The sequence below is a fragment of the Symphalangus syndactylus genome, chromosome 14 (assembly GCF_028878055.3).
Source record: "Symphalangus syndactylus isolate Jambi chromosome 14, NHGRI_mSymSyn1-v2.1_pri, whole genome shotgun sequence".
NCBI lineage: Eukaryota > Metazoa > Chordata > Mammalia > Primates > Hylobatidae > Symphalangus > Symphalangus syndactylus.
Window position 1 is genome coordinate 23382964 of NC_072436.2, and position 25920 is coordinate 23408883.

The following is a 25920-nucleotide window of genomic DNA, read 5'->3' on the forward strand; positions in this document are numbered from 1 at the left end:
TAAGGGCACAGTCGTGTGACTTACTTGCACCAGACTTCTTCGCAAAATAGTTTTGCAAATGACTTCCCAAAGCACAGCCACCTGTTAGGCTGTTATTTTGGCCTATTTCCAATGGCAATCTTGTCACCCGAGCAAGAGACACACCACCATAGCAACATAAACATCGGGGTGCTGGAATGAAATTTAAAGTAGCAGTTTATAGCCCCTGCAGGGCTGGAAATAAACTAATCCTTAAGCCTTTATGACTATGACACAACATTCCCACTGGGCAAACTTAGATCCCACGGACATCTCAGGATTTCCCATAGGCCATATGGAAAGCAGAGACTCCAAAATACCTATTGCACTAGAGGGTCCCCCTAAAATAAAGGCATTTTAAAGTGTGAGACAGTATCTAGCCCATCATGATCACCAGGTGTTTTCACACTCCCCACAAATGGACAATACCATCGCCCCTTGTATTTGCAGAGTAGGCTCCGTATTGCATGAGATTAGCCCCTAATACAGGCCAAAAGAGGGCATTTGACAGTTGAGAAAATTGACAGGTGAGGCCCAGGAAAATGAGTCTTTCTCAATCAAATCATTGATATCACACAGCAAGGACTGACTAGGTCTTTCCTGCCCACACTCTTCCACAGTATTGCACCAACCCCAACTCCGAGCAACTTATAGGTACTTTGGCTCAGGGAGATAAAATGCAAAGGTGTTTCATCAAATGAAAAGGTAGAGTAAAATGAAAGAAAAATCAAGTTTGAAAGTGACTACGCCTCTTTTCAGGGGTAAGTTTTTGCATTGTTGGAATTTTCTGTTTGATATTGGAATACATTCTTAAATAAATGTGGTTATGTTATACATCATTTTAATGCACATTTTTTCACTTTTTTTGCTAATGACTTATTACTTGCTGTTTATTTTATATTTATTTTAAACTATGGAAATGATGTTACACAAAAAGCAAATTCGAGCGATTTTCTTTTTTTTTTTTTTTTGAGACGGAGTCTCGCTCTGTCACCCAGGCTGGAGTGCAGTGGCGCGATCTCGGCTCACTGCAAGCTCCGCCTCCCGGGTTCACGCCATTCTCCTGCCTCAGCCTCTCCGAGTAGCTGGGACTACAGGCGCCCACCACCACGCCCGGCTAATTTTTTTTGTATTTTTAGTAGAGACGGGGTTTCACCGTGGTCTTGATCTCCTGACCTCGTGATCCGCCCGCCTCCGCCTCCCAAAGTGCTGGGATTACAAGCGTGAGCCACCGCGCCCGGCCGCGATTTTCTTATTCAAGTTCAAAATGTGTGGTAAAGCAGCGGAGACAACTGTCAACATCAACAACGCATCTGCCCCCAGGAATGGCTAAAGAATGCACAGTGCAGTGGTGGTTCAAGAAGTTTTTCAAAGGAGACGAGAGCCTTGAAGATGAGGGGCATAGTGGCCAGCCATTGAAAGTTGACAACGACCAACTGAGAACAAACATCAAAGTTTACCCTCTGACGGGCGCAGTGGCTCACGCCTGTAATCCCAGCACTTTGGGAGGCCGAGGTGAGCAGATCACAAGGTCAGGAGTTCGAGACCAGCCTGGCTAACATGGTAAAACCCCTTCTCGACTAAAAATACAAAAATTAGCCGGGCGTGGTGGCATGTGCCTGTAATCCCAGCTACTCGGGAGACTGAGGCAGGAGAATCGCTTGAACCCAGGAGGCTGAAGTTGCAGTGAGCCGAGATCACACCATTGCACTCCAGCCTGGGCAACAGAGCGCGACTCCGTCTCAAAAAAAAAAAGAAAAAAAAAAAAAAAGCTGATCCTCTTAAAACTACATGAGAAGTTGCCGAAGAACTCAGCGCCAACCACTCTATGGTTACTCGGCCTTTGAAGCAAATTGGAAAAGTGAGAAAGCTTGGTAAGTGCGTGCCTCATGAGCTGAGCGAAAATAAAAAAAATTGTCGTTTTGAAGTGTTGTCTTCCCTTACTCTATGCCACAACAATGAACCATTTCTCGATCGGATTGTGACGTGCAATGAAAAGTAAATTTCATAGGACAACTGGTGGTGATCAGCTCAGTGGTTGGATTGAGAAGAAAATCCAAAGCACTTCCCAAAAGCCAAACTTGCACCAAAAAAAGATCTCCGTCACTGGTGGTCTCTTCTGCTGGTCTGATCCACTACAGGCTTTCCGAATCCCGGCGAAACCATTACAGCTGAGGAGCATGCTCAGCAAATCGATGAGATGCACCGAAAACTGCAACTCCTGCAGCCGGCACTGGTCAAGAGGAAGGGCCCAATTCTTCGCCCCAACAACACCCAACTGCACGTCGCACAACCAATGCCTAGAAAGTTGAACCAATTGGGCTACAGAGTTTTGCCTCCTCCGCCATATTCACCTGACCTCTTGCCGACCGATTACCACTTCTTCAAGCATCTCGACAACTTTTTGTACAGAAAAACGCTTCCACAACCAGCAGGATGAAGAAAAAAATGCTTTCCAAGAGTTCGCTGAATCCCGAAGCACGGATTTTTACATTACAGGAAAAAACAAACTTATTTCTCATTGGCAAAAATGTGTTGATTATTTTGATTAATAAAGATGTATTTGGGCCTAGTTACAATGATTTAAAATTCATGGTCTGAAACCACAATTACTTTTGTACCAATACTTGCTGTGGGAGGGGGTCAATTACCAGTAAAATTTGAACACTTTTTTTTTTTTTTTTTGAGACAGAGTCTCGCTCTGTCGCCCAGGCTGGAGTGCAGTGGCGCGATCTCGGCTCACTGCAAGCTCCGCCTCCCGGGTTCACACCATTCTCCAGCCTCAGCCTCTCGAGTAGTTGGGACTACAGGCGCCCGCCACCACGCCCGGCCAATTTTTTGTATTTTTAGTCGAGACAGGGTTTCACTGTGTTAGCCAGGATGGTCTCGATCTCCTGACCTCGTGATCTGCCCACCTCGGCCTCCCAAAGTGCTGGGATTACAGGCGTGAGCCACTGCGCCCGGCCTTGAACACTTCTAAGTATTGATGCAAAAGCAAGTGGTCAGCTGTGGCCAAATTTGCAATTCAAAAAGATCCAAGAAAAGTAGAAAGCAAGCTGAACATCCTGGTTGGAGATGAGACACACCCAAACGTGTGTCCTGAGGTGGCTGCAAAGTCCTCTGGTCTGAGCCAGGGTGAGCAGGTTTTACCCCAGCCCATGATTTTGAGAGATGTTCAGGGCAGATCCTGAGCTCAGCAGAGAGCAACATAAGCCTGGACTCCAGCCCTAAAATCCCAATCCATTAACCCCGACGTCATTTCTCCACTGCATCTTTTTACTTTGTTCTTAACTTTTCTCAAAAAGAGAGGCATGGAAGACCCTTGGGGCAGTTCCTTCTCCAGTTCTAGAGAACAGATTTTTGGCCAGGGCAGCACTGAGGTGGCCATTCTGGAGATGAAAAATAGATGAATCCGTGATGAAGCTTCTGTGATACCAGGGATCTGGCTGCTTTTGATCTAACAACCACTACTGAACTCCCTCTTTAAAAAATAAGATGGTCACGGCCAGGCGTGGTGGCTGACGCCTGTAATCCCAGCACTTTGGGAGGCCGAGGTGGGTGGATTACCTGAGGTCAGGAGTTCGAGACCAGCCTGGCCAACATGGAGAAACCCCGTCTATACTAAAAATACAAAAATTAGCCGGGCGTGATGGCAGGCGCCTGCAATCCCAGCTACTTGGGAGGCTGAGGTAGGAGAATCGCTTGAACCTGGGAGGCAGAGGTTGCAGTGAGCTGAGATCGCGCCATCGCACTCCAGCCTAGGGAATAAGAGTGAGACTTCGTCTCAAAAAAATAAATAAATAAATAAGGTTGCCAGGTGAAATGGCTTATACCTGTAATCCCTGCACTTTGGGAGGATGAGGCAGGAGGATTGCCTGAGTCCAGGAGTTGAAAAACAGTCTGGGCAACATAGCAAGACCCTGTCTCTAAACTTTTTTTTTTAAATTAGCCCAGTGTGGTGGCACACACCTGTGGTCCCAGCTATTCAGGAGGCTGAGGCTTGAGCTCAGGGAGGTGAAGCCTGCAGTGAGCAGTGATTGCACCACTGCACTCCAGTCTGGGCAACAAAGAGAGACCCCATCTCAAAAAATAAAAATAAGGCCAGGTGTGGTGGCTCACACTGTAACCCCAGCACTTTGGGAGGCCAAGGCTGGTGGATCACCTGAGGTCAGGAGTTCAAGACCAGCCTGGCCAACATGATGAAACCCCGACCCTATTAAAATACAAAAATTAGCCAGGTATGGTGGCGGGTGCCTATAATCCCAGCTACTTGGGAGGCTAAGGCAGGAGAACTGCTTGAACCTGAGGGCAGAGGTTGCAGTGAGCTGAGATCACACCACTGCACTCCAGCCTGGGCAACAGAGTGAGACTCCATCTCAAAAATAAAGAAAGAAAAATAAAATAAAAAATAAGATGGTTTCTGACAAACATAACCAAAATGTAAAAGAAACAACTCCTAGAGAACATGGTCAAAAGGCTGAGTACCTACGTAAATAATGGCTAATTTTAAATATACTTAACCTTTCAAAAGTGTTTTTCTTGAAAAGGCTTAAGGGGATTCTTCCATTTGGACCCCTAATAGCCTAATTACCTTAAAAACACACAAGCACACACAACCACCACCAAGCTCCTTTTCAGACAAATTTTGGCAAAAAGAAAAATCTCAATGCCCATATCTGCAGTACTATAAGTCATACTGCTGAAAAGCATAATTACACTCAGCTGAGTCCAAGTTTCCGTCAAACGCAATCCAAAAGAGGTGAACTATTAAGTCCTGAATGTAAAGATTTTTCATTTTGAACATGATGCTTCTTCATGAGCAGCAAAAACATAATATTAAAAAATGAGCATTTGTCATGGCCTTCAATAGCCCAGGGTTTGAGTCTCCAGCCCGCATGGTACAATCTGTACCCCGATGACTAAATGCAATTCTAGTTACCAAACTCCTGGCACTTGGGTGGCAGGATTTAAAAAATCACATTTATATCTTTAAACCTATCTCATTTTCACAGTGTTTTTAAGTATTGAGAAAAACCACTTTCATCCACTGCGTCACTTTTATGGAGGCTACAATAATCCAGAATGATGATTCATGTGGGATGTAAGGGCCACATCAGTCTTTTCATCAGCACCAGCATCACTGTTATTATTTTAAGTCAAGGAAAACTCAGCAAAATGTTCTTGATGGAGGGCCATGCCACCAGGGCACTAACTATAGGAAATTTACACATTTCAGAAGACATGCTCCTCGGCTCAAGCACAAATTTCTCTAGTGATAACCCCTGTTTTCAAAACTACCTGTCCAGGCCAGGTGTGGTGGCTCTCACCTGTAATCCCAGCACTTTGGGAGGCCAAGGCAGGAGGATTGCTTGAGGTTAGGAGTTCGAGACCAGCCTGGGCAATGTAACAAGACACCTCCCCGCCCATCTCTACAAAAAAAAAAAAATTAGCCAGACATGGTGGTGCAGGTCTGTTGTCCTAGCTACTCAGGAGGATAGCGTGAGCCCAGGAGTGTGAGGCTACAATGAGTCATGATGGTGCCTGGGCAACAGAGTGGGACCCTATCTCTAAAAAAAAAAAAAAGAAAAAAACCTGTCCAGATAAGTAGGTGATTACAGATCCCTTTCCTCAGCCATCTATCCAATGATGTTTTTCTACTTTAATTTCTAATCACCAGTTTAATAAGAGTGTTGTTTTCTATAACTTTTAAAATATATACTTAAATAGATATGGGGCCTCACTGTGTTGGCCAGGCTGTTCTTGAACTCCTAGGCTCAAGCGATCGTCCTACCTCATCCTCCCAAAGTGTTGAGATTGTAGGTATGAGCCACTGCTCCTGGCAACCATTTTTTTTTCTTGAGATGGGGTCTCACTCTGTGGCCCAGGCTACAGTGCAGTGGCACGATCTCAGCTCACTGCAACCTCTGCCTCCTGGGTTCAAGCGATTCTCCTGCCTCAGCCTCCCGAGTAGCTGAGACTACAGGCACCCGACACCATGCCCGGCTAATTTTTGTATTTTTCGTAGAGATAGGGCTTCACTATATTGACCAGGCTGGTCTCGAACTCCTGACCTCGTGATCCGCCTATCTCAGCTTCCCAAAGTGCTGGGATTATAGGCGTGAGCCACTGCGCCCGGCCCATCTTATTTTTTAAAGAGAGAGTTTAGTACTGATTCTTAGATCAAATGCAGCCAAATCCCTGGTATCACAGAAGAGATGGGGGTCTCGTTATGTGGCCCAGGCTGGTCTCAGACTCCTAGGCTCAAGTGATCCTCCCGCCTTCACCTCCTAAAGTGCTGGGGTTATAGGCATGAGCCACCAAGCCTGGCCTTCTTTAACCTTTGTGTTGTAGATGTGTAATATTTTGGTAACAGTAAGGGTTAAATAAACGCCTTTTGTCTCTAGTAGGAAAATGCTTCTCAGACTGGATTGAAACTCTGAAGACCAACATTTTTCTAGATACTTTTTTGGATAGTGTTCATGACAAACTGCTACTTGAAAGTGGCAGGACCACTGTACTATAAAATCTAATAAAGCCCAGGTCATTGGCTATAGGGAGTTGAAAGCTCTATTTGTAGACATCACTAAGAGAACTGTCAAGAATGAAAATGTTACACAGTTAAGGCCGGGCACGGTGGCTCACGCCTGTAATCCCAGCACTTTGGGAGGCAGAGGTGGGCAGATCACGAGGTCAGGAGATCGAGACCATCTTGGCTAACACGGTGAAACTCCGTCTCAACTAAAAATACAAAAAATTAGCCGCGCGAGTTGGCAGGCGCCTGTAGTCCCAGCTACGCGGGAGGCTGAGGCAGGAGAATGGCGTGAACCCCGGGGGGCGGAGCCTGCAGTGAGCCGAGATAGCGCCACTGCACTCCAGCCTGGGCGAAAGAGCAAGACTCCTTCTCAAAAAAAAAAAAAAAATTTCTAAAATCCCAAAAAATAAGCCAACATTTTAACTGGTCTTCCTTACTCAGAAAAGGGGTCTCAATTATGTCTATTTCTACCTGCTACAGCACTGTCTTTAGTCAAATATTCTGTCTTCTACCTTAAGAGAACACTGGTCAGTGCCAACCCTGCTTGTTTGAAATGCTTCTAAAATCAGTATTTTTCTGCTTTAGTATTTCTGTTAAATGATGATACAGTAATATTTCTAAATTAAAATTGCCAAGTATTTCGCTGGCTGCAAAAGTGAAGGTCACTAACTGAGTCATTAATGCCGCCCAAATACAGATATGGGTCCATGTTGTCATTTTCTTCCTCTGACAGAGGGCAGAATTCAGAAAAAAATTCTTATTAGCTTCCATCAAAGTTTATTGGGTTTATTTCAAGAAATGATGAATGAGTTTAATGATAAGTAATATAACCAATTAAAAAAAAACCTGATCAGATACCTAGAGCAGTCAAATTCACAGAGACAGAAAGTAGGATGGTGGTTCCCAGGGGCTTTGGGGTGGGGAGAAATACGGATTTAGGGTTAAATGGATACAAAGTTTCAATTTTGCAAGATGAAAACTGTTCTGAAGATGGGTGGTGGTGATGGTTGGACAACAGTGCAAATGTACCCAATGCTACTAAAACTATATACTCAGAAAGTTTTAAGATGGCACGTTATGTGTATTTTAACACATTTTTCTTCTTCTTTTTTTTTTTTTTTGAGGTGGAGTCTTGCTCTGTAGCCCAGGCTGGAGTGCAGTGGTGCGATCTTGGCTCACTGCAACCTCCACCTCCCGGGTTCAAGTGATTCTCCGAACTCAGCCTCCCAAGTAGCTGGGGTCACAGGTGTGCACCACCACGCCCGGCTAACTTTTTTGTATTTTTAGTAGAGACGGGGTTTCACCATGTTGGCCAGCTCCTGACCATAGTTTCCAATTTCTGACCTCAAGTAATCCGCCTGCCTTGGCCTCCCAAAGTGCTAGGATTACAGGTGTAAGCCACCACGCCCAGCCATTTTAACACATTTTTTAAAAAACAATAAACATTAATAAAAAACTCACCAGGATATACACATCCAGTGAAGTGCAGTCCCCTTCAGATAGTTCCTTTTACGTGACAACATGTTTATTTCAATAGTGCTGATACAAAGCAAAACATCTTTGAATCTCCCCTGGGGAATCTAGAGCAGGTTTAGGGATGCTTTTTTTCATTGTTTTTAACATTCTTGATCATTTTGAATTTTGAAAAGTCTTTTAGAGTTCCAATTTCAAAATAATAATAGGGTTAAATTTAAAAATATTTATTTTAGCTGGGTGCAGTGGCTGACACCTATAATCCCAGCACTTTGGGAGGCCAAGGCCGGTAGATCACTTGAGCTTGGGAGTTTGAGACCAGCCTGGGCAACATGGCAAGAACCTGGTCTCTTAAAAAAAAAAAAATTATTTTAGTCCACATGCAGTGTGACTATAAAAGAATAATGTTAATCTCCCTGTGTGATTTAGAAACTGGATCTGGAGGCACCACTAGTAAAAGTGAGCCGGGGGTTTCCAAGGTGCAGGCATCTCGGATGGAAGGGTAAATATATAACTCTGAATAGTACACTCTGATCATTTTTAATACCTTCCAATTTGCTTACCTCCACCCGAAGAATTTTAAGTTTTCACCTAAATGTGCCAAAGACATGGTGCCACTTGTGTGTTCCCATCATTTTCAGGTACTAATTTTGAGAAACTCACAGGTGCTCACGAACTAACATCTCTGCTGATGATGCCTGTGAAAGCCAAAGGTTTTTACTGCCATTAAAAGGAATAATTTCTAAGAGTGTAGGGGTGGTTCTCTTTTTAGAGCACGAACTACAAAAGTTATTTTCAAAGAGGAATATGATTCATTTATCAGAGTTAAACTGAAGAATGTCACTTGGTTTAATACTTAGGTAAAATTGATCATTCGATGGGAGATAAAATTTCTGGACCACTTTCTTCTCTTACTGGGACAGAACATCTACCTTTCCCTAATTATTTCCTTTGATAATCCTGAAGAGTTATTTAATCTCTAAGAAATTAGATTTTTTGGCCCGGCGCGGTGGCTCACTCCTGTAATCCCAACACTTTGAGAGGTCGAGGTGAGCAGATCACCTGAGGTCAGGAGTTCGAGACCAGCCTGGCCAACATGGTGAAACCCCATCTCTACTAAAAATATAAAAATTAGCCGGCCATGGCTGTGGGTACCTGCAATCCCAGCTACTTGGGATGCTGAGGCAGGAGAATCGCTTGGACGCAGGAGGCGGAGGTTGCAGTGAGCCAAGATCACACCACTGCACTCCAGCCTGGATGACAAAGTGAGACTCCATCTCAAAAATAAATAAATAAATACATAAACTAGTTATTTTCAACATAAAAACACACAAACTAGTGCTCAGAAACACCTGGATTTGGCCTTAATACAACAAATATAATCAGAACTGAATGTGTATGTGTTTTTGTGTGTGTGTGTATGTAAGATGACATGGGGGCGGGGGAACAGTCTTTGGAGATTAGCGGCTTAGATTACGTACTTAAACAACATTATTATAGGGTATCATCAAATTACATTTGTTGGCCAATCTTATTTCTCTGAGTGATTCAGTATGGGAAAGAAACAACACCCTAAAGATGGTCAGATATGATGCTAAAGGAATTAAAGAATGATGATTTTTTTTTCTTTGCTCAGGAATAAACAGGAATTCTAGAAGGTCAAACTTCACCCAAACTTAAAAAGATTAAAAAAAAAAAAGCACACACGCTAAAAAAGTCATTAGATCAATCTGACCAAGAACTTACGCTGGCTACATGTTTAGATACATGAGTCGACTTCCACTAACGTCTGATGAGGAGTTTTAAGAGAGGCCCCTTTGTCAAAGTGCTGGGAAACGAAAGAATTAGTCACTTTCATGCTTGATGTCAAAATCTTGGTGAGCTCTGGCTTCAGTATTACTAAGTCAACAAACAGTCTTGTATAATGTGGCTCAGGCAGTCAGCCAGGAAGTGGTTGGTGACCCCAACCTCCCTCCTCCACTATGGTTTGCAAAGCCGGTGGCCAAGACAGTGTGTCCTCTGCAGTGGGGCTCTCCTCTAGCAATATGCCACCTGGGAGATTTGCCCAGCAGAACCTGCTGTGATTTTGCCATCCTAGACAGACACTATTGAGATGAGGTTTAAATGGCCAGTTAGCCACCCTTAGAATAAAGCCCTTGATGGGAAGGCTTAAGGACATCTGCCACGGCCGGGCGCGGTGGCTCACGCTTGTAATCCCAGCACTTTGGGAGGCCGAGGCGGGCGGATCACGAGGTCAGGAGATCGAGACCACGGTGAAACCCCGTCTCTACTAAAAATACAAAAAAAATTAGCCGGGCGTGGTGGTGGGCGCCTGTAGTCCCAGCTACTCGGAGAGGCTGAGGCAGGAGAATGGCGTGAACCCAGGAGGCGGAGCTTGCAGTGAGCCGAGATTGCGCCACTGCACTCCAGCCTGGGCGACAGAGCAAGACTCCGTCTCAAAAAAAAAAAAAAAAGGACATCTGCCAGACAAACATGAATAAGGCAAAGGACTTACGTGCCATGTGGAACCATCTCCTCCTGAATGTGTACTCTGGGATTTATTCTGCTAACACGTGATTTCCCATTCAATGCTCAAGGAAAGCAGAGATATGCACCTGGAGCCAGAGCCAGAACAATCCTGGGTTCCTTCGGAAGCTGGTTCTTCCACTCATGATGGCCACAGCCTCCATGCCCTTGTGGGGTCTCCTAAGGATCCTGAGCTCTGATAAGAAAGGTTCCACAGACCCCTGCAGCCCTATAGCTGGCCTTAGGGCAGCTATTCAAGCCATGATTACTTTTTTCCCTCTAAGTATCATGTTCTGACCTAAATTGCAGTCATTCTGGTCCAATTCTGGTAGATTTTTTTCCCACACTGCTGTGGAAGAGAACCTCCCCCTCTGGAAAGCTGTCTAAATTCAAGACAACCAGAGCCATCTCCTTAAAGACGGGGACCGTAACTTTTCAATTTATGCAGAATTCACGTCTGTAATCCCAGCACTTTGGGAGGCCGAGGCAGGTGGATCACCTGAGGTCAGGAGTTCGAGACCATCCTGGCTACCACGGTGAAACCCCGTCTCTACTAAAAATACAAACAATTAGTCGAGCGTGGTGGCACGCACCTGTAGTCCCAGCTACTTGGGAGGCTGAGGCAGGAGAATTGCTTGAACCCAGGAAGCGGAGGGTGCAGTGAGCCGAGGTTGCGCTATTGTACTCCAGCCTGGGCAACACAGTGAGACTCTGTCTCAAAAAAAAAAAAAAAATAGCTTTACTGAGATGTATTTTACATACCAATTCAATGGTTCTTAATATACTTACAGACTTGTGCAACCATGGCCATCATCTATTTTTTTTTTTTTTTTTTTTTTGAGACGGAGTCTTGCTCTGTCGCCCAGGCTGGAGTGCAGTGGCGCAATCTCGGCTCACTGCAAGCTCCGCCTCCCGGGTTCACGCCATTCTCCTGCCTCAGCCTCTCCGAGTAGCTGGGACAACAGGCGCCTGCCACCACGCCTGGCTATTTTTTTTGTATTTTTAGTAGAGACGGGGTTTCACCGTGGTCTCGATCTCCTGACCTCGTGATCCGCCTGCCTCGGCCTCCCAAAGTGCTGGGATTACAAGCGTGAGCCACTGCGCCCGGCCCATCATCTATTTTTAAATGGCAATAAAACCTCTCCAGTGTCCTCTGGCCTAGGAGCTTCAGGAGGGCAGGGATCTACCTGCCTTCTCAGCCACTGCAGGCCTAGCACCCAGCACAGAGCAGGAGTTCAATAAAGTATCTGTGAATGGATGTTTTCATGATGCCAACCTGGAACTTCCATAGCCTGTTTTCCAGATTCAAGAAATAACTATTTCTCTAATTCAGCTAATTTCCCTAGGAGAGGCAGAATGGCCCCCAAGATTCCCACTGATTGGTGAGCCCTTTTGGAAAAGAATCGAGAAGTCAGAGACAGCAAGTCGGAGAGATCTGAAGTTGCAGTACTGGCTTTGCAAGAGCAAACTGCCATGTTGTGGAGAGGGCCACATGGCAGGACACAGCAGGTGGCCTCTAGGAGCGAGCCTCTAACTGATGGACTGTGAGGAACTGCATTCTGCCAACAACCATGTGAGCCCTGAAGACAACTCCAAGCTCCAGAAAGAAAGGTAGCCTGGCTGACACCTTGATGTCCAGCTTTATGAGACCCTGAGCAGAGAATCCAGCCATGCCGCACCCAGACTTCTGACCCACGGAATTTGTGCGCTAATAAATGGGTGTTGTTGTAAGCCACTGAGTTTGTGATCATTTGTAACACAGCAATAGAAAACTAATATACTGCTAGGCGCGGTGGCTCACTTTGGGAGGCCGAGGCGGGTGGATCACCTGAGGTCAGGAGTTCGAGACCAGCCTGGCCTACATGGTGAAACCCTGTCTCTACTAAAAATACAAGACTAGCCAGGTGTGGTGGTGCTAGTCTGTAGTCCCAGCTACTAAGAAAGCTGAGGCGGGAGGATTGCTTGAACCCGAGAGGTGGAGGTTGCAGTGAGTTGAGATCACGCACGCTACACTCCAGCCTGGGTGACAGAGCAAGACTATGTCTCAAAGTAAAAGAGAAAAGAGGCCGGGTGCAGTGGCTCATGCCTGTAATCCCAACACTTTGGGATGAGAGGCCAAGACAGGTGGATCGCTAGGTCAGGAGTTCGAGGCCAGCCTGGCCAACATGGAGAAACCCCATCTCTACTAAAAATACAAAAATTAGCTGGGCGTGGTGGTGGGCACCTGTAATCCCAGCTACTCGGGAGGCTGAGGCAGGAGAATTGCTTGAAACCAGGAGGCAGAGGTTGCAGTCAGCCGAGATCATGCCACTGCACTCCAGCCTGGGCAACAAGAGCAAGACTCCAAGGAAAAAAAAAAAAAAACGAAAAAAAGAAAAGAAAACTAATACACATACTCCTCCGGGAGTTGGGAGGAAAGCAGTCTGATGGCAATAACTCCTAAATATATGTGACTGATTTCAAACTTCTCAGGGGTATCACTAAGAAATTTTTTAATGAGGATGTATTAAATACAAAAGAATCTCTAATTGGTAAAATTTCAGGCAGTATACAAGGGAAAAAATTTTAAACCTTTTACAGGAGGACATAGAGGATCAGCGTTCCTTAAAAGGTTTCTGTTTTCCTCAGCTTCTTCCATCCATTCATTCAGCAAGTATTTACTATGTGTGGACCCTAAGTTTAAGCACCAGAGCTGCACTGTCCAGTATGGCAGCCACAAGTCACACGTGATCCTTGAGCACTGCAGAGTGGCCAGTGCAAACTGGGATGCGTGTCCACGGAAAACACACACCCCATTTCAAAGACTTAGTGTGAAAAAAAATAAGTGAAAAGATTGTATCAGTATTTTCTCATGTGGATTACATGTTGGAAAGATAATGATGGCGATAGATAACAAACAAGTAAACAAAATAAGTACGAATTGCGATAAATGCTCTGAAGGAATAAACAGGTGTGGAGAGGCAGATAATAGAGGATATAATTAGGGAAAATATTAAGGAAAAGATTATTTTATTTTATATTTTATTTTGAGACAGAGTCTCGCTCTGTCAGCCAGGCTGGAGTGCAGCCTTGATCTCAGCTCACTGCAACTTCCACCTCCCGGGTTCAAGCAATTCTCCTGCCTCGGCCTTCTGAGTAGCTGGGATTACAGGCATACACCACCATGCCCAGCTAATTTTTGTATTTTTAGTAGAGATGGGATTTCACCATGTTGGCCAGGCTGATCTTGAACTCCCAACCTCAAGTGACCAGTCTGCCTCAGCACCCCAAAGTGCTGGGATTACAGGCGTGAGCCACTGTGCCTGGCCAGAGATTTACATGGGGAAAAAGCTATTGTAGATGGGATGTTCAGGAAAGACGATGCTAAGGGTGTGATGTAAACCCATGAGTTTGGTATAAACACTTGTAAACCCATGAGTTTGGTATAAACTTTCAAGTTCTAACCCAGAAGAGCAGCAGGGGCTGGGAGCATGAAAGGGCGGTAGGGCGGTAAAAGGCAGGTTGGTCAGTTACAGGCCATCACACTGCTCTACTCCCATTGGGTCCCATGTAAATGGCGCCCCCTGGCGGTGCGCAGCCCTGCAACGCTGTTCATTTGAATGATTTGGATGTTATTTGTAAATTAGAGGTTGCATAGTACAAAAAGTAAAGCTTCCAAGATTATTTTTCCAGACAACTCTACATTTTCCAGATACGATTGGTTTGTCCGTTTTAATATTTGTAATATATTTGTGCCTCATCCTCCTTGTAACCTACAAGAAAAATCTTCACTTGGGAATATACAAAATTCCTGATTTCTAGTCTGAAATTCTCCTTTTCCTCTCCCGGTGGGCTGAATTTGTTAAAGATACATAAAACCTTCTCAGTACAAGTTAGCTGATTTCTAGAACTCAGTCTGTTTCTCTGAACCGGGGCAAAAGTGTTACCTAGTTTTCAAAAAAAGTTTTCAGACTTGCCCAACACTACAGACCTCCAGGCAACAGAAAACAGGCCAAAGCCCACACAAGCCAGCCAGGGTGCTGCGATCTCACTCAGGCTGCTAAAGCAATGAACCTAGATGTACTTTTCCAGTAATTACTGCTCCTGAAAAACACATTTACTGCCTGTCATTGCGCATACACTTTCACATTTTTGAAAACCCAAAACGTTGTGATTCCCCACTCCCCATCCCATACCTACACATCCCTAGGAGAGGGGAAGCTCTTAAAAGAGGTTGAATGTTTAAACTATATTAATTATTTTAGGCTGGGCCCAGTGGCTCATACCTGTAATCCCAGCACTCTAGGAGGCCAAGGCGGGTGGATCACCTGAGGTCAGGAGTTCGAGACCAGCCTGGACAACATGGTGAAACCCCGACTCTACTAAAAACACAAAAATTAGCTGGGCATGCTGGCAGGCGCCTGTAATCCCAGCTAGTCGGGAGGCTGAGGCAGGAGAATTGCTTGAAACCTGGGAGGCGGAAGTTGCAGTGAGCTGAGATAGCGCCACTGCACTCCAGCCTGGGCGACAAGAGCAAAACTCCGTCTCAAAATAAAGTATATTAATTTCTTTTAATGCCTACAGTAAATAATATTCTCCATTCACCTGAAACGACAGCCTTACTGAAATGAATATTACTCGCTTTGCTTTGGAAATCAATCCCTAAAAGTCTACACATTAATGTGAATGCAGTCAGAACAGGAACTATATTAAACAAGAACTGGTTTTTGGTTTGTTTGTTTGTTTGTTTTTGTTTTTTTGAGACAGAGTTTTGCTCTTGTTGCCCAGGCTAGAGTGCAATGGTGCGATCTCAGCTCACCGCAACCTCCACCTCCCGGGTTCAAGTAATTCTCCTGCCTCAGCCTCCAAGCAGCTGGGATTACAGGCATGCGCCACCACGCCTGGCTAATTTTGTATTTTTAGTAGAGATGGGGTTTCTCATTTTAGTCAGGCTGGTCTCAAACTCCCGACCTCAGGTGATCCACCCGCCTCAGCCTCCCAAAGTGCTGGGATTACAGGCATGAGCCACTGCGCCTGGCCAGAACGGTTAAACAGTCAAGAAAGCAATGAAAACAAAAGGATTCCTGCCTTAGATAATATTAGGATGTGCTTAGCGTCTCTTGAGAGACACTCATTTTACTAACAAGTACCTCTGGGGCGAGGGTGGCAGGTGCAGGGTGATCTTCAGACTGTGCTCCAAGGAGCCTCCTTGGTGAGCAGGTCGCTCACTGGGACCAACGAGTGGCTGCGGGAAGAGGTGGGCCACCCTTCCAATAGGTTCCAATGGGGCTACCCTATGTGTCCCACTAAGCAGACACAAGGTCGGAGTCCCCAGTCACCTTCAACCAGAGAGTAGAGCCCAGTGTACCTGCTTTACACATGGGTCCTCAGGACAATATTTTCTTCCAGCAAGGAATCTCAGAGGAGGGAGAATTCCATACAGTAGAACAGCCTTGAGCCTTAAATCAGACCTGGTTCTAGCCTAGAGTTTGTCAATGAGGTAGACAACTTATCTGCACCTACTACAGGTCTAGACTTCATCATAAAATGAAATGGCTCACCGGGCGTGAACTCTCAGGAGTTCGAGACCAGCCTGACCAACATGGTGAAACCCTGTGTCTACTAAAAACATAAAAATTAGCCAGCTGGGGTGGTACAAGCCTGTAAATCTCAGCTATTCTGGAGGCTGAGGCAGGAGAATCTCTTGAACTCGGGAGGCAGAGGTTTCAGTGAGCCAAGATTGCGCCACTGCACTCCAGCCTGGGTGACAGAGCGAGACTCCATCTCAAAAATAAATAAATAAATAAATGGCTCAATTATAAATCATCTCCAATACTCCTTCTAAGTCTAAAACTCTAGAATCGGCCAGGGGCAGTGGTTCATGCCTGTAATCCCAGCACTTTGGGAGCCCAAGGTGGGCGGACCGCCTAAGGTCAGGAGTTCAAGACAAGCCTGACCAATATGGTGAAACCCCTTCTCTACTAAAAATACAAAAAATTAGCCAGGCGTGATGGTGGGCGCCTGTAATCCCAGCTACTCGGGAGGCTGAGGCAGGAGAATTGCTTGAAACCAGGAGGCAGAGGTTGCAGTGAGCCGAAATCATCCCACTGCACTCCAGCCTGGGCAACAGAGCGAGAGATTCCGGCTCAAAAAAAGAAACAAACAAACAAAAACTCTAGAATCTACATCTACCTCTGACAAATGTTTCAAATGAAAATAACGACAACTTTCTCTCTATAGCAACTCTCAGCTCTCAGGAACTTTTCCTGTTCATACCTTTCCAACAGGCTTATATTGAGTTCAGAGACCACCACATTTAACACAAACGAGGGACTATTCCAATGAAATGTTTTAATTAAAATTAATCTATGGAATGTTACTTTTATTAATTAATTCTTTACTCTGAAATTAATGTCTAAAACACACACACACACACACACCCCAAAAAACCCCACCAACGCTCTAATCTAGACAGTAGTTCAGCTTTATTTTCTTGATCTCCTAGAGCTGTTCTTTTTTGCTGGAACTAGAGAACATTTTATGTGTTAAAATAAAGCTAGAGAAATAGTAGAGGCCAGTACCATCTATAGCAAGTTAAAAGGCCTCTGATTTTTCATTTACTTGATAGTGCTGACTTTATCTGTTTTCAAGAAATGTTTTTCCTTTTGCTGGATTAAACACTAGTGACAGGCAAAAAGCAGAGTAAGGAAAAACAAATAATGCGTTTCACCATGCTCTCCTTCTGGCTTGGCTATTAACTAGTTGTGTGGCCTGGAGCACATTACCTAACCCTTCTGAATCTCAATGTATTCATTTGCAAAATATAGATAATAACACACCAGTGCCACTAATGCTCCACCACCCGCCACCACCAGAGGGTTAAATGAGGGAGAAGGGATAAGGCCAGGCACAAGAAGCAGGCAAAGTGTGGGTTCTCTCACTGACTCTTCAAAGCATGAGCATTTGCTTCATTTTCAAAAGTATGGACACTGCTACCAATGAACTCTGGTGGTTAAAGAGAAACAAGTTCCAGAAGTTCCATGTAGGTTGAATCAGGTCCAGAGCCAACCAAGAGTGGAAGCAAAAGTTAGGCTCCCAGGCTGGGCGCAGTGGCTCATGCCTGTAATCCCAGCACTTTTTTTTTTTTTTTTTTTTTGAGATGGAGTCTTGCTGTGTGGCCCAGGCTGGAGTGCAGTGGCGTGATCTCGGCTGACTGCAAGCTCCGCCTCCCAGGTTCATGCCATTCTCCTGCCTCAGCCTCCCAAGTAGCTAGGACTACAGGTGCCCACCACCAGGCCTGCTTAATTTTTTTGTATTTTTAGTAGAGACGGGGTTTCACCATGTTAGCCAGGATGGTCTCGATCTCCTGACCTCGTGATCTGCCCACCTCAGCCTCCCAAAGTGCTGGGATTACAGGCGTGAGCCACCACGCCTGGCAATCCCAGCACTTTAAAAGGCTGAGGCAGGAGGATCACTCAAGCCCAGGAGTTCAAGACCAGCCTGGGCAACACAGCGAGTCCCTGTCTCTACAAAAAGTAAAAAAATTAGCCAGGTTGGCAGCACACACCTATTGTCCCAGCTACTCAGGAGGCTGAGATGGGAGGATCACTTGAGCCCTGGAGATGGAGGCTGCAGTGAACCAGGATCACGCCACTGCACTCCAGCCTGGATGACAGAGCAAGACCCTGTCTCAAAAAGAAAAAAAAAAAAGTTAGGCTTCCAAAGTTTACCTAAACATCTTATTTAAAGAAACTCAAGTTGCTTCCTCGTTTTCAATGTGGAAAAAGGGTCAGTGGAAAAGGGGATGGTGGAGACTGTGGAATTTACTATCGGTTCTGACTCTAGGGGTTTAACGTCTGGCAAACTAGGTCTCATTTCTTCATCCATCATCAGATTTAGCTAATCTGAATCCTTCTAATTGGAAACATCTATTAATCTAAACTGCCCTCCTGCTTCTCTGACAAAGCCGAAAATGACTTCAGAGTATGAACCTCACAGAAACTGAATCATACTTTGGCCAAAATGAATTATACATTAAAGAATTTAAAATTATATTACAGGTGGAGTCTGATGAGTCTGATTTTGTTGGCCAATTAAGAAAGGAAGGGCTGGCCGGGCGCAGTGGCTCATCCCTGTAATCCCAGCACTTTGGGAGGCTGAGGCAGGCGGATTGCCTGAGGTCAGGCATTCAAGACCAGCCTGGCCAACATGGTGAAACCCCGTCTCTACTAAAAATACAAAAATTAGCCAGGCGTGGTGGCAGGCACCTGTAATCTCAGCTACTCAGGAGGCTGAGGCAGGAGAATTGCTTGAATCCGGGTGGCGGAGGTTGCAGTGAGCCGAGATCTCGCCATTGCGCCCCACCCTGGGCAACATAGCAAGGCTTCATCTCAAAAAAAAAAGAAAGGAAGGAAGGAAGGAAGGGCCTCCACTTATATCATTCAAATGTAATTACCCCATGATATACCTGTGGATATTTTGGTACAAAAACAAAAGTGGGAAAAGCATCTGCCTGAGTGTTTCAGAAAGCCTGAAAAGGGAACCAACTAGGATAAAGAGATTTTGTAGTTAGCAGAGAAGGTTCTAGAACTGGTTCTTTTCTTGATTATCACCTGCAATTTTCTGTGTATTTCATGCAGTCCCAACATTGTTCCTAGAATCCAAACTCATATCAAAATACAAGGTCATTAGGAGATGGAGTAGAGGGATCCATGCCTCCCAGCTGAATTACTCTAGCTCAACTGCCCACAAAGTGGGACAATCTCCACCTTTTCTGGAAAGACTCCTATTAACCAGTCCCATTCATTTGCCTTTCTCTTTCTCCACAAAGCTATGTCCTGCTTCTCCACTTACAAGGTCATATGCAACTCGAATCTCTGTCTACCCACCTGGCATCCACCCTTCCAGACCCTGCTTAAATGCTACCTCCTCAAATGCCAACGAACTCCAAAACTCGATTGTTCATTCTGGTAGAAGCTGATCTCTCCCTCCTTGGCAGCCTATGTCCCCGTGATGCGTTTTGTAAACTTGCAGCTACTTTGATCTTGTCTTGGATTGTACTTGGGTCTTACCTTAACCCTTGGTCCAGATGGCAAATACGGACAGCCCCTGTGAGCACAGCCACGTTCTCAGTTATGCATCTTTTTCTCTCCCAAAGCACATCGCCCCTCTCACCAAGTAGTGGCTCCATAACATATCTGATAGTTTCAAGGCACTAGATTTAAATATAAAGACGGTCTAGGTGGCTGATTTCATGTGTGTTGCCACACCAAACCACGCTAGTGAGTTTCACGTTGCCTTGCTTGGCTTTGGGCTCCCTCGCTGTCCCTGGACAGAGACGCTCAGCAGTCGTGAAATCACCACAAAGGTGGGGAGGAAGAAGAGGAAGAAAGGGAAGCCGGGGCCAGAATAATCCTGTCTGAGTCACCACTTCCTGAATGCTGGAGCTCGCGGCTTCGCAGGATCGGGAGAAGGGGAGCAGAGCCGCGCTTAGAGGACTAGCCCCCGCCCCGCGCCCGGCGCCCCCCGCCGGCAGCCGCGGCCCAGGCACCACGTGCTGGAGCGCCCTCCTGTGGCCGCGTCGCAGCCCCCGCCGCTCCCGGCTCGCGGGCCGACCACGCTCCCCGCGGCGGAAGAAATAAGAGACGCAGAAAGTTTCCGAGCCAGGCGGTTTGCGAAAGGACACAGCCGGGTCCCGAGCCTCGAAGGGCGGACGTGCCGCGAGCGGCGCCCAAGCCCGCGGCGACGGCGAGAAGTCGAGCCCCGCAGGGACCTCCCCCAAGGGCTCCGAGGTTCCCCCTGCGGGGCTCGGGGCGTGCAGATCCCGAGGGTGCAGGGCTCCTCCTCGCACCCCGACCTGACCGCAGAGGGCGTGGAGGGGAGGCTGGGCCCACGGCCAGGACGGGATGCCCCCCAAACCCCAGCTACAGCGCGCGCCGGGGGCTCTTGGGTTTGCTTTATTCATTTTCTTATTTGGAGGGAGGGGGCGCACCCACTCCCTTTGGCTCGTTGTGATCCCCAACAGTCTGGATTCTGGGCGCCCCCGAAGAGCCCATCCGGAGTCCGCCGCCCCACCCAGAGCCGCCCTCTCCCGCAGGGGTGACAAGTAGAAGCCGCAAATCCCCTCCCTCCTCTCCTCCAGCCTTCGGGCTTGCGGGGTAACGTCCACCTGGTTTCCTGCCGCTCGCCCCGGGCTCGCCGGCCAGGAGGCGGCGGCGGCGGCGGCTGGGGTCCCGGAGCGGGCGAGGCCGGGCCGGGCGCGGCGCTTACCTCGTCTACGGTGAGCGGCATGCAGATCCGGTACTCTTTCAGCAGCATGGTCCTGCCGGCCGCGGACCCCCGGGGCGGGAAGCGGGGGGCGCCCCCCAGACCAGCAAGGCTGCCGCCCAGGCGCAGGGCAGGGCGCCCGGAGCTCGGCGCTCGGAGCCGGCGGGCGAAGCAGCCCCCGCGGCGCGCTCAGCTCCTGGCTTCCTCTTCTCCGCCCCAGAGCATGTCAGGGTTTGGGTCCGGGTGTTCGCAGCTCCCCCGCCTCCTACCTCGCCGAGGCCGGTCCTCCTGGAACGCGGTGTTGCAAAGTCAGGGAGGCAGGGAGGGAGACCCGCTGGGGACGGCTCTGCTCGGCAGCCCAGGGTGGTAGGAGCGGCCGCCAGATCAGGACATGCCCGGCAGCGAGCGAGAAAGGAAAAAAGAGATATTTCCAAAAATTAAAACGAATGCACAAAAGTCACCCGCTCGATCCGCCTCCGAAAGCAGACGGGAACCTGGCGACCCCCCTCCTCCGGCGGGTCTGCCCGATGCTAATGTCACCAGGAACACATTGCAGCCGGAGCCGGAGATGCTGACTTTCCAGACAAAGGCTCGATCGGCTCCTCTCCGCGGGCGGTAAACAAGATTTCCTGCTCTTTTTAGGGCCGGTCCCCGCGCCGCTCCGGGGCTCGGCTCGGGGAGAAAAGGGAAGCCGACGCCGCCGCTCGGCTCTGCCCGGCTGGGGCCCTGGGCGCCTCCAACCTCGGCTCGCGGCTGCCAGGGGCGGGCGGGAGGAAGCTGGCGCCTTCCGCGCGCGTCCCCTCCCCCGAGTCCCTCGGCTCCCCGGGCGCCGTGCGTGCCCGCGAGTTTGCAGCCACCTCGCCGGGGCCGGAGCGTCCGCGCCGATGCAGTGTGCCTGGGGCCGGGAGGTGGGTGCGGGAGGAGCGAGCGCGAGCGAGGCTGACATCAGCAGCGGCCGCGGCGGGGAGGGTAGTCCCATCCGGCCAATGGGGAAATGGCAAAGAATGTGGAGGATTTAAACAAAACAGCATGTCTCTGCCAGACGGCGGGGCTGCTCCGGAGCGGAGCCCGGCCGGCGCTGGGGAGGCTCGGGCGGAGGGGCTTCCCTCGGCTCCTTTGCCCTTTGAATCCGCTCTCCATTGTGCCCTGAGTGCCGCCGTGCTCCATCCAGTCCCTCTGGGCAGTTTCTGGTGCCCTGACCCTAGGGACAAGTCACCAATGCCCACCACCTATGTGTGGTCCAGTAAGCGTGTCCAGGGCTGGAGAGGCAATGGGTGGGATTTGGGAACAAACCCTTGCCTGGTTTCAGAGGAGAGATCCTGGAAAACTGGGAAGTGCAGCAGTGTGAATGGAAATGAAGTACAAACAGGGGGAGGGAACAACCAGAGAGAACATGAACCCCACGTAGCCTGTTACCTCGCCTGGCCCGGCTCTGCAATCTTTCTGCAGATTATGCAGGCTCCGCACAGCAGAAAGAAAGAGTAGGTTTTCGTATCTGCACTCCTAAGTTCAAAAAGTCACAGTGAAATGTCAATGAAAATGCCTGGAGTATTGCTATTTGATCCATATTAAACAGATCTCTCATTTTAACCACAAGAAGCACATTCTTCAGTTACTCAGGAAGCAGCATGGAACTGCTGAAGTCTGTTTTTCATTTGTCTGGTATTTTTCAGCTTGTTTTTATGAAAAGTTGCCGGATGATAAATGCATCAGTTGCTTGTATGAGAATAACCTGTAAGCGTTATCTTTTCTCCGAAAAATCTTCACGCTCTGAAGTCCTGAGGCTAGAGCTTGGATGGCTATGCAGATGCCTCAATATGGTATTTTGAATTGTGATTAATAAGTAATTAACCAATATGACGATGATGGGCTTGTGGCAAAAGTCATCCAGAGGGCTGGAGAGAATTTATAACCGTGTTAACTGATACAAACCCTCCTAGGAAAATGATACCCTATATCCAGCTTATATTTTAGTGGAAACTATTTTCCAGATAAGTGCTTTCCAGAGTTGGCTCAGAAATATTCACAGCAACTAATTAAAGCTAAACCAAATTCCTCGAGGTGGAAAATCTAAATCTGACACTGCAGTGTTGAATAATAACACATTGGAAGGCTGTGATGTGGAAAGAAACTCAAGCTGTTTTTCCTCTTTTTTTTTTTTTTTTTTTTTTTGCTTCTTACTTGAAAACAAATGGAAGATCTAATAATCTTCCCAGAGGCAGGAAGGCAAGGGATTGGCTAGCCACACGTGCGCATGCACATAGGACATGGGGATGTGTACGCTCGATTCCTGGTTTCCTGGACATTTCCTGACACTGATTCTGGAAGGAAGTATTCTACTGACGGGTGACATGGTTGAGGAGCTACTTCTCTGAATTTCCCGAACTGTAAATTGTCACGTATATGCTTCCTCCATCACCCATCTTGTTGTTGTTGGTTTGTGACAGTTTCGCTCTTGTTACCCAGGCTGGAGTGCAATGGCATGATCTCGGCTCACTGCAACCTCCTCCTCCCGGGTGCAAGCAAGTCTCCTGCCTCAGCCTCCAGAGTAGCTGGGATTACAGGCACCCGTCACCAAGCCTGGCTAATTTTGTATTTTTAGTAGAGATGGAGTTTCACCATGTTGGTTGGGCTGGCCTCAAACTTCTGAGCTTAGGTGATGGCCTCGGCCTCCCAAAGTGCTGGGATTACAGGTGTGAGCCACCGTGCCCAGCCCACCCCTCCTGTTGTAAGGTGACTTCTCCATTGGATTCTCGTTTTCTTTTCATTCATTGCATCTGCAAACCTGGTCATATTAATCTTGTGCAAGTACAGCTCTCATCCTGCCACCTTCAAAACATTTTAGTGATTCCTGGCTGGGCTCGGTGGCTCACCCCTATGTAATCCCAGCACTGTGGGAGGCCAAGGCGGGCCGATCGCATGAGTCCAGGAGTTCAAGACCAGCCTGGGCAACATGCTGAAACCTTGTCTCTAAAATTAAAAAATATATAAAAACCTTTTAGGGCTTCCCTATGGACTACTGAGCAAGTCAAAATGCCTTGGTAGGAGGTTCAAGGCTCTGGATCTACCTTTCCCACATTAGTCCATTACCCTTCCCAGCCTAACTCCAGCCAAATGTGACCAGTCTGTTGGCTGCAAAAGCCCCTTCTCCCCGGCCACCTTCTATCTCAACCCTTCTGCTGTTCAACCCATTACCTTCACAGAAAATCCCTCTCCCCAGCTCAATCCCCATGACACCATTTTAAAGCTAGGCCTTGGCAATCTGTGCTTCAGACAGTGGTTCTGATAGCAGTGAGCTGGAGAGGCTAGCAGAGGCGGGAGGGGCGGGGTGCAGGGCATAGGGAGGGCATATTCATTCATAAGTCATGCACACTGAGGGCGGGGCGCGCCATCTACTGGCCAAGCGCGGTGGTTTTAAGTCCTGTCCTCAGCAAGTGTCTGGCAAGAATTGTATCTTTGTTTCTTCTCAACCAATGAAGTCGCAATATCTACTTACAAAGAGCCTTGAAGTCATCATTATGGACAGTCTTGATGTTCTATTAACAATGTACAATCTGCCATGGCTGATCATCACATTTTTTTAAATGGGGGTGGGACACAAAAGGCAAAAAGAAACAAAACAGTAAAGTTACCAGAGAGGAATGATAAGATAAAGAGGAAAAGAATATGAGGCTGTGCATGTCTGTGACAGCATCTGTTCTCAGATAAGTGACAGTCTCTGAAAGCAGGGGTTCTCAAAACGAGGGAGGGGGTATGGCACACTAAGATAATCTAAGACTTTCAACCTATTCTCTTCGAGGCATTCTGATGATCTCTTTAATTCTCCCTGTTTGTGTGAAAAAACTAATAAGGTCTTGACCCACCTCTGTAAACAGCCTCTGAAAGAGAAGTGTACTAGCAGGAATTTCTGACGATTAAAAAATGAAGGCCAGGCATGGTGGCTCACGCCTGTAATCCCAACACTTTGGGAGGCCGAAGTGGGTGAATCACTTGAGATCAGAAGTTCGAGACCACCCTCACCAATATGGTGAAACCCCGTCTCTACTAAAAATACAAAAAGTAGCTAGGCGTGGTGGCTCGCGCCTGTAGTCCCAGCTACTTGGGAGGCTGAGGCAGGAGAATTGCTTGAATCTGGGAGGCGGAGGTTGCAGTGAGCCGAGATCATGCCACTGCACTCCAGCCTGGGTGACAGAACAAGACTCTATCTCAAAAAAAAAGATTTGTCGCTTTTCTATATATTTATTTATTCAAATATAAATATATATATATCTGCGTGGATTTGTGCTTATTTATTCTATACCTCAAGTTATAATCAACATTATGTTATTTATTTTGTTGCTCAGACAGTTCCGGCATTGGCCATTGGGAGCTCTTTCTGGTTGGCTCCTATGTGCTTTTGACATGGCCTCTTTTTGTTTTTTGTTTTTGGTTTTTTTGAGCCGGAGTCTTGCTCTGTCACCCAGGCTGGAGTGCAATGGCTTGATCTCAGCTCACTGCAACCTACGCCTCCCAGGTTCATGCGATTCTCCTGCCTCAGCCTCCCGAGTGGTTGGGATTACAGGCGTCCTCCACGACGCCCGGCTAATTTTTTGTATTTTTAGTAGAGACGGGGTTTCACCGTGTTGGCCAGGCTGGTCGCGAACTCCTGACATCAGGTGATCCACCCGCCTCGGCCTCCCAGAGTGCTGGGATTACAGGCGTGAGCCACGGTGCCTGGCAAACATGGCCTCTTTTTTATAACATTTTAAAAATCAAATGTTGGCCAGGCGCGGTGGCTCAAGCCTGTAATCCCAGCACTTTGGGAGGCCGAGGCGGGCGGATCACGAGGTCAGGAGATCGAGACCATCCTGGCTAACACGGTGAAACCCTGTCTCTACTAAAAATACAAAAAATTAGCCGGGCGTGTTGGCGGGCGCCTGTAGTCCCAGCTCCTCGGGAGGCTGAGGCAGGAGAATGGCCTGAACCCGGGAGGCGGAGCTTGCAGTGAGCCGAGATCGCGCCACTGCACTCCAGCCTGGGTGACACAGCAAGACTCCGTCTCAAAAAAAAAAAAAAATCAAATGTTATTCTTGCATTTTTCTTTTTCTTTTTTGAGACAGGGTCTCACTCTGTCACCCAGGCTTCCG

At 47.5% G+C, this 25920-nt stretch overlaps 1 protein-coding gene across 4 annotated transcripts in view; it reads right to left on the reverse strand.

Annotated features, from left to right (window-relative positions):
• The window catches only part of PITPNC1 (phosphatidylinositol transfer protein cytoplasmic 1), a 319548-nt gene extending 297861 nt beyond the window's left edge, over window positions 1-21687 (reverse strand). For 3 of the 4 annotated variants that reach the window (XM_055242684.2, XM_055242685.2, XM_063617531.1), the window contains exon 1: window positions 20798-20929. In XM_055242684.2, the coding sequence (XP_055098659.1) occupies window positions 20798-20845 (48 nt within the window). In that variant the 5' untranslated portion in view covers window positions 20846-20929. Of the gene's footprint in view, window positions 1-20797 lie in introns of all 4 variants that reach the window. The other variant, XM_063617532.1, reaches the window with a different exon arrangement.
• Window positions 21688-25920: the final 4233 nt, after the last annotated feature.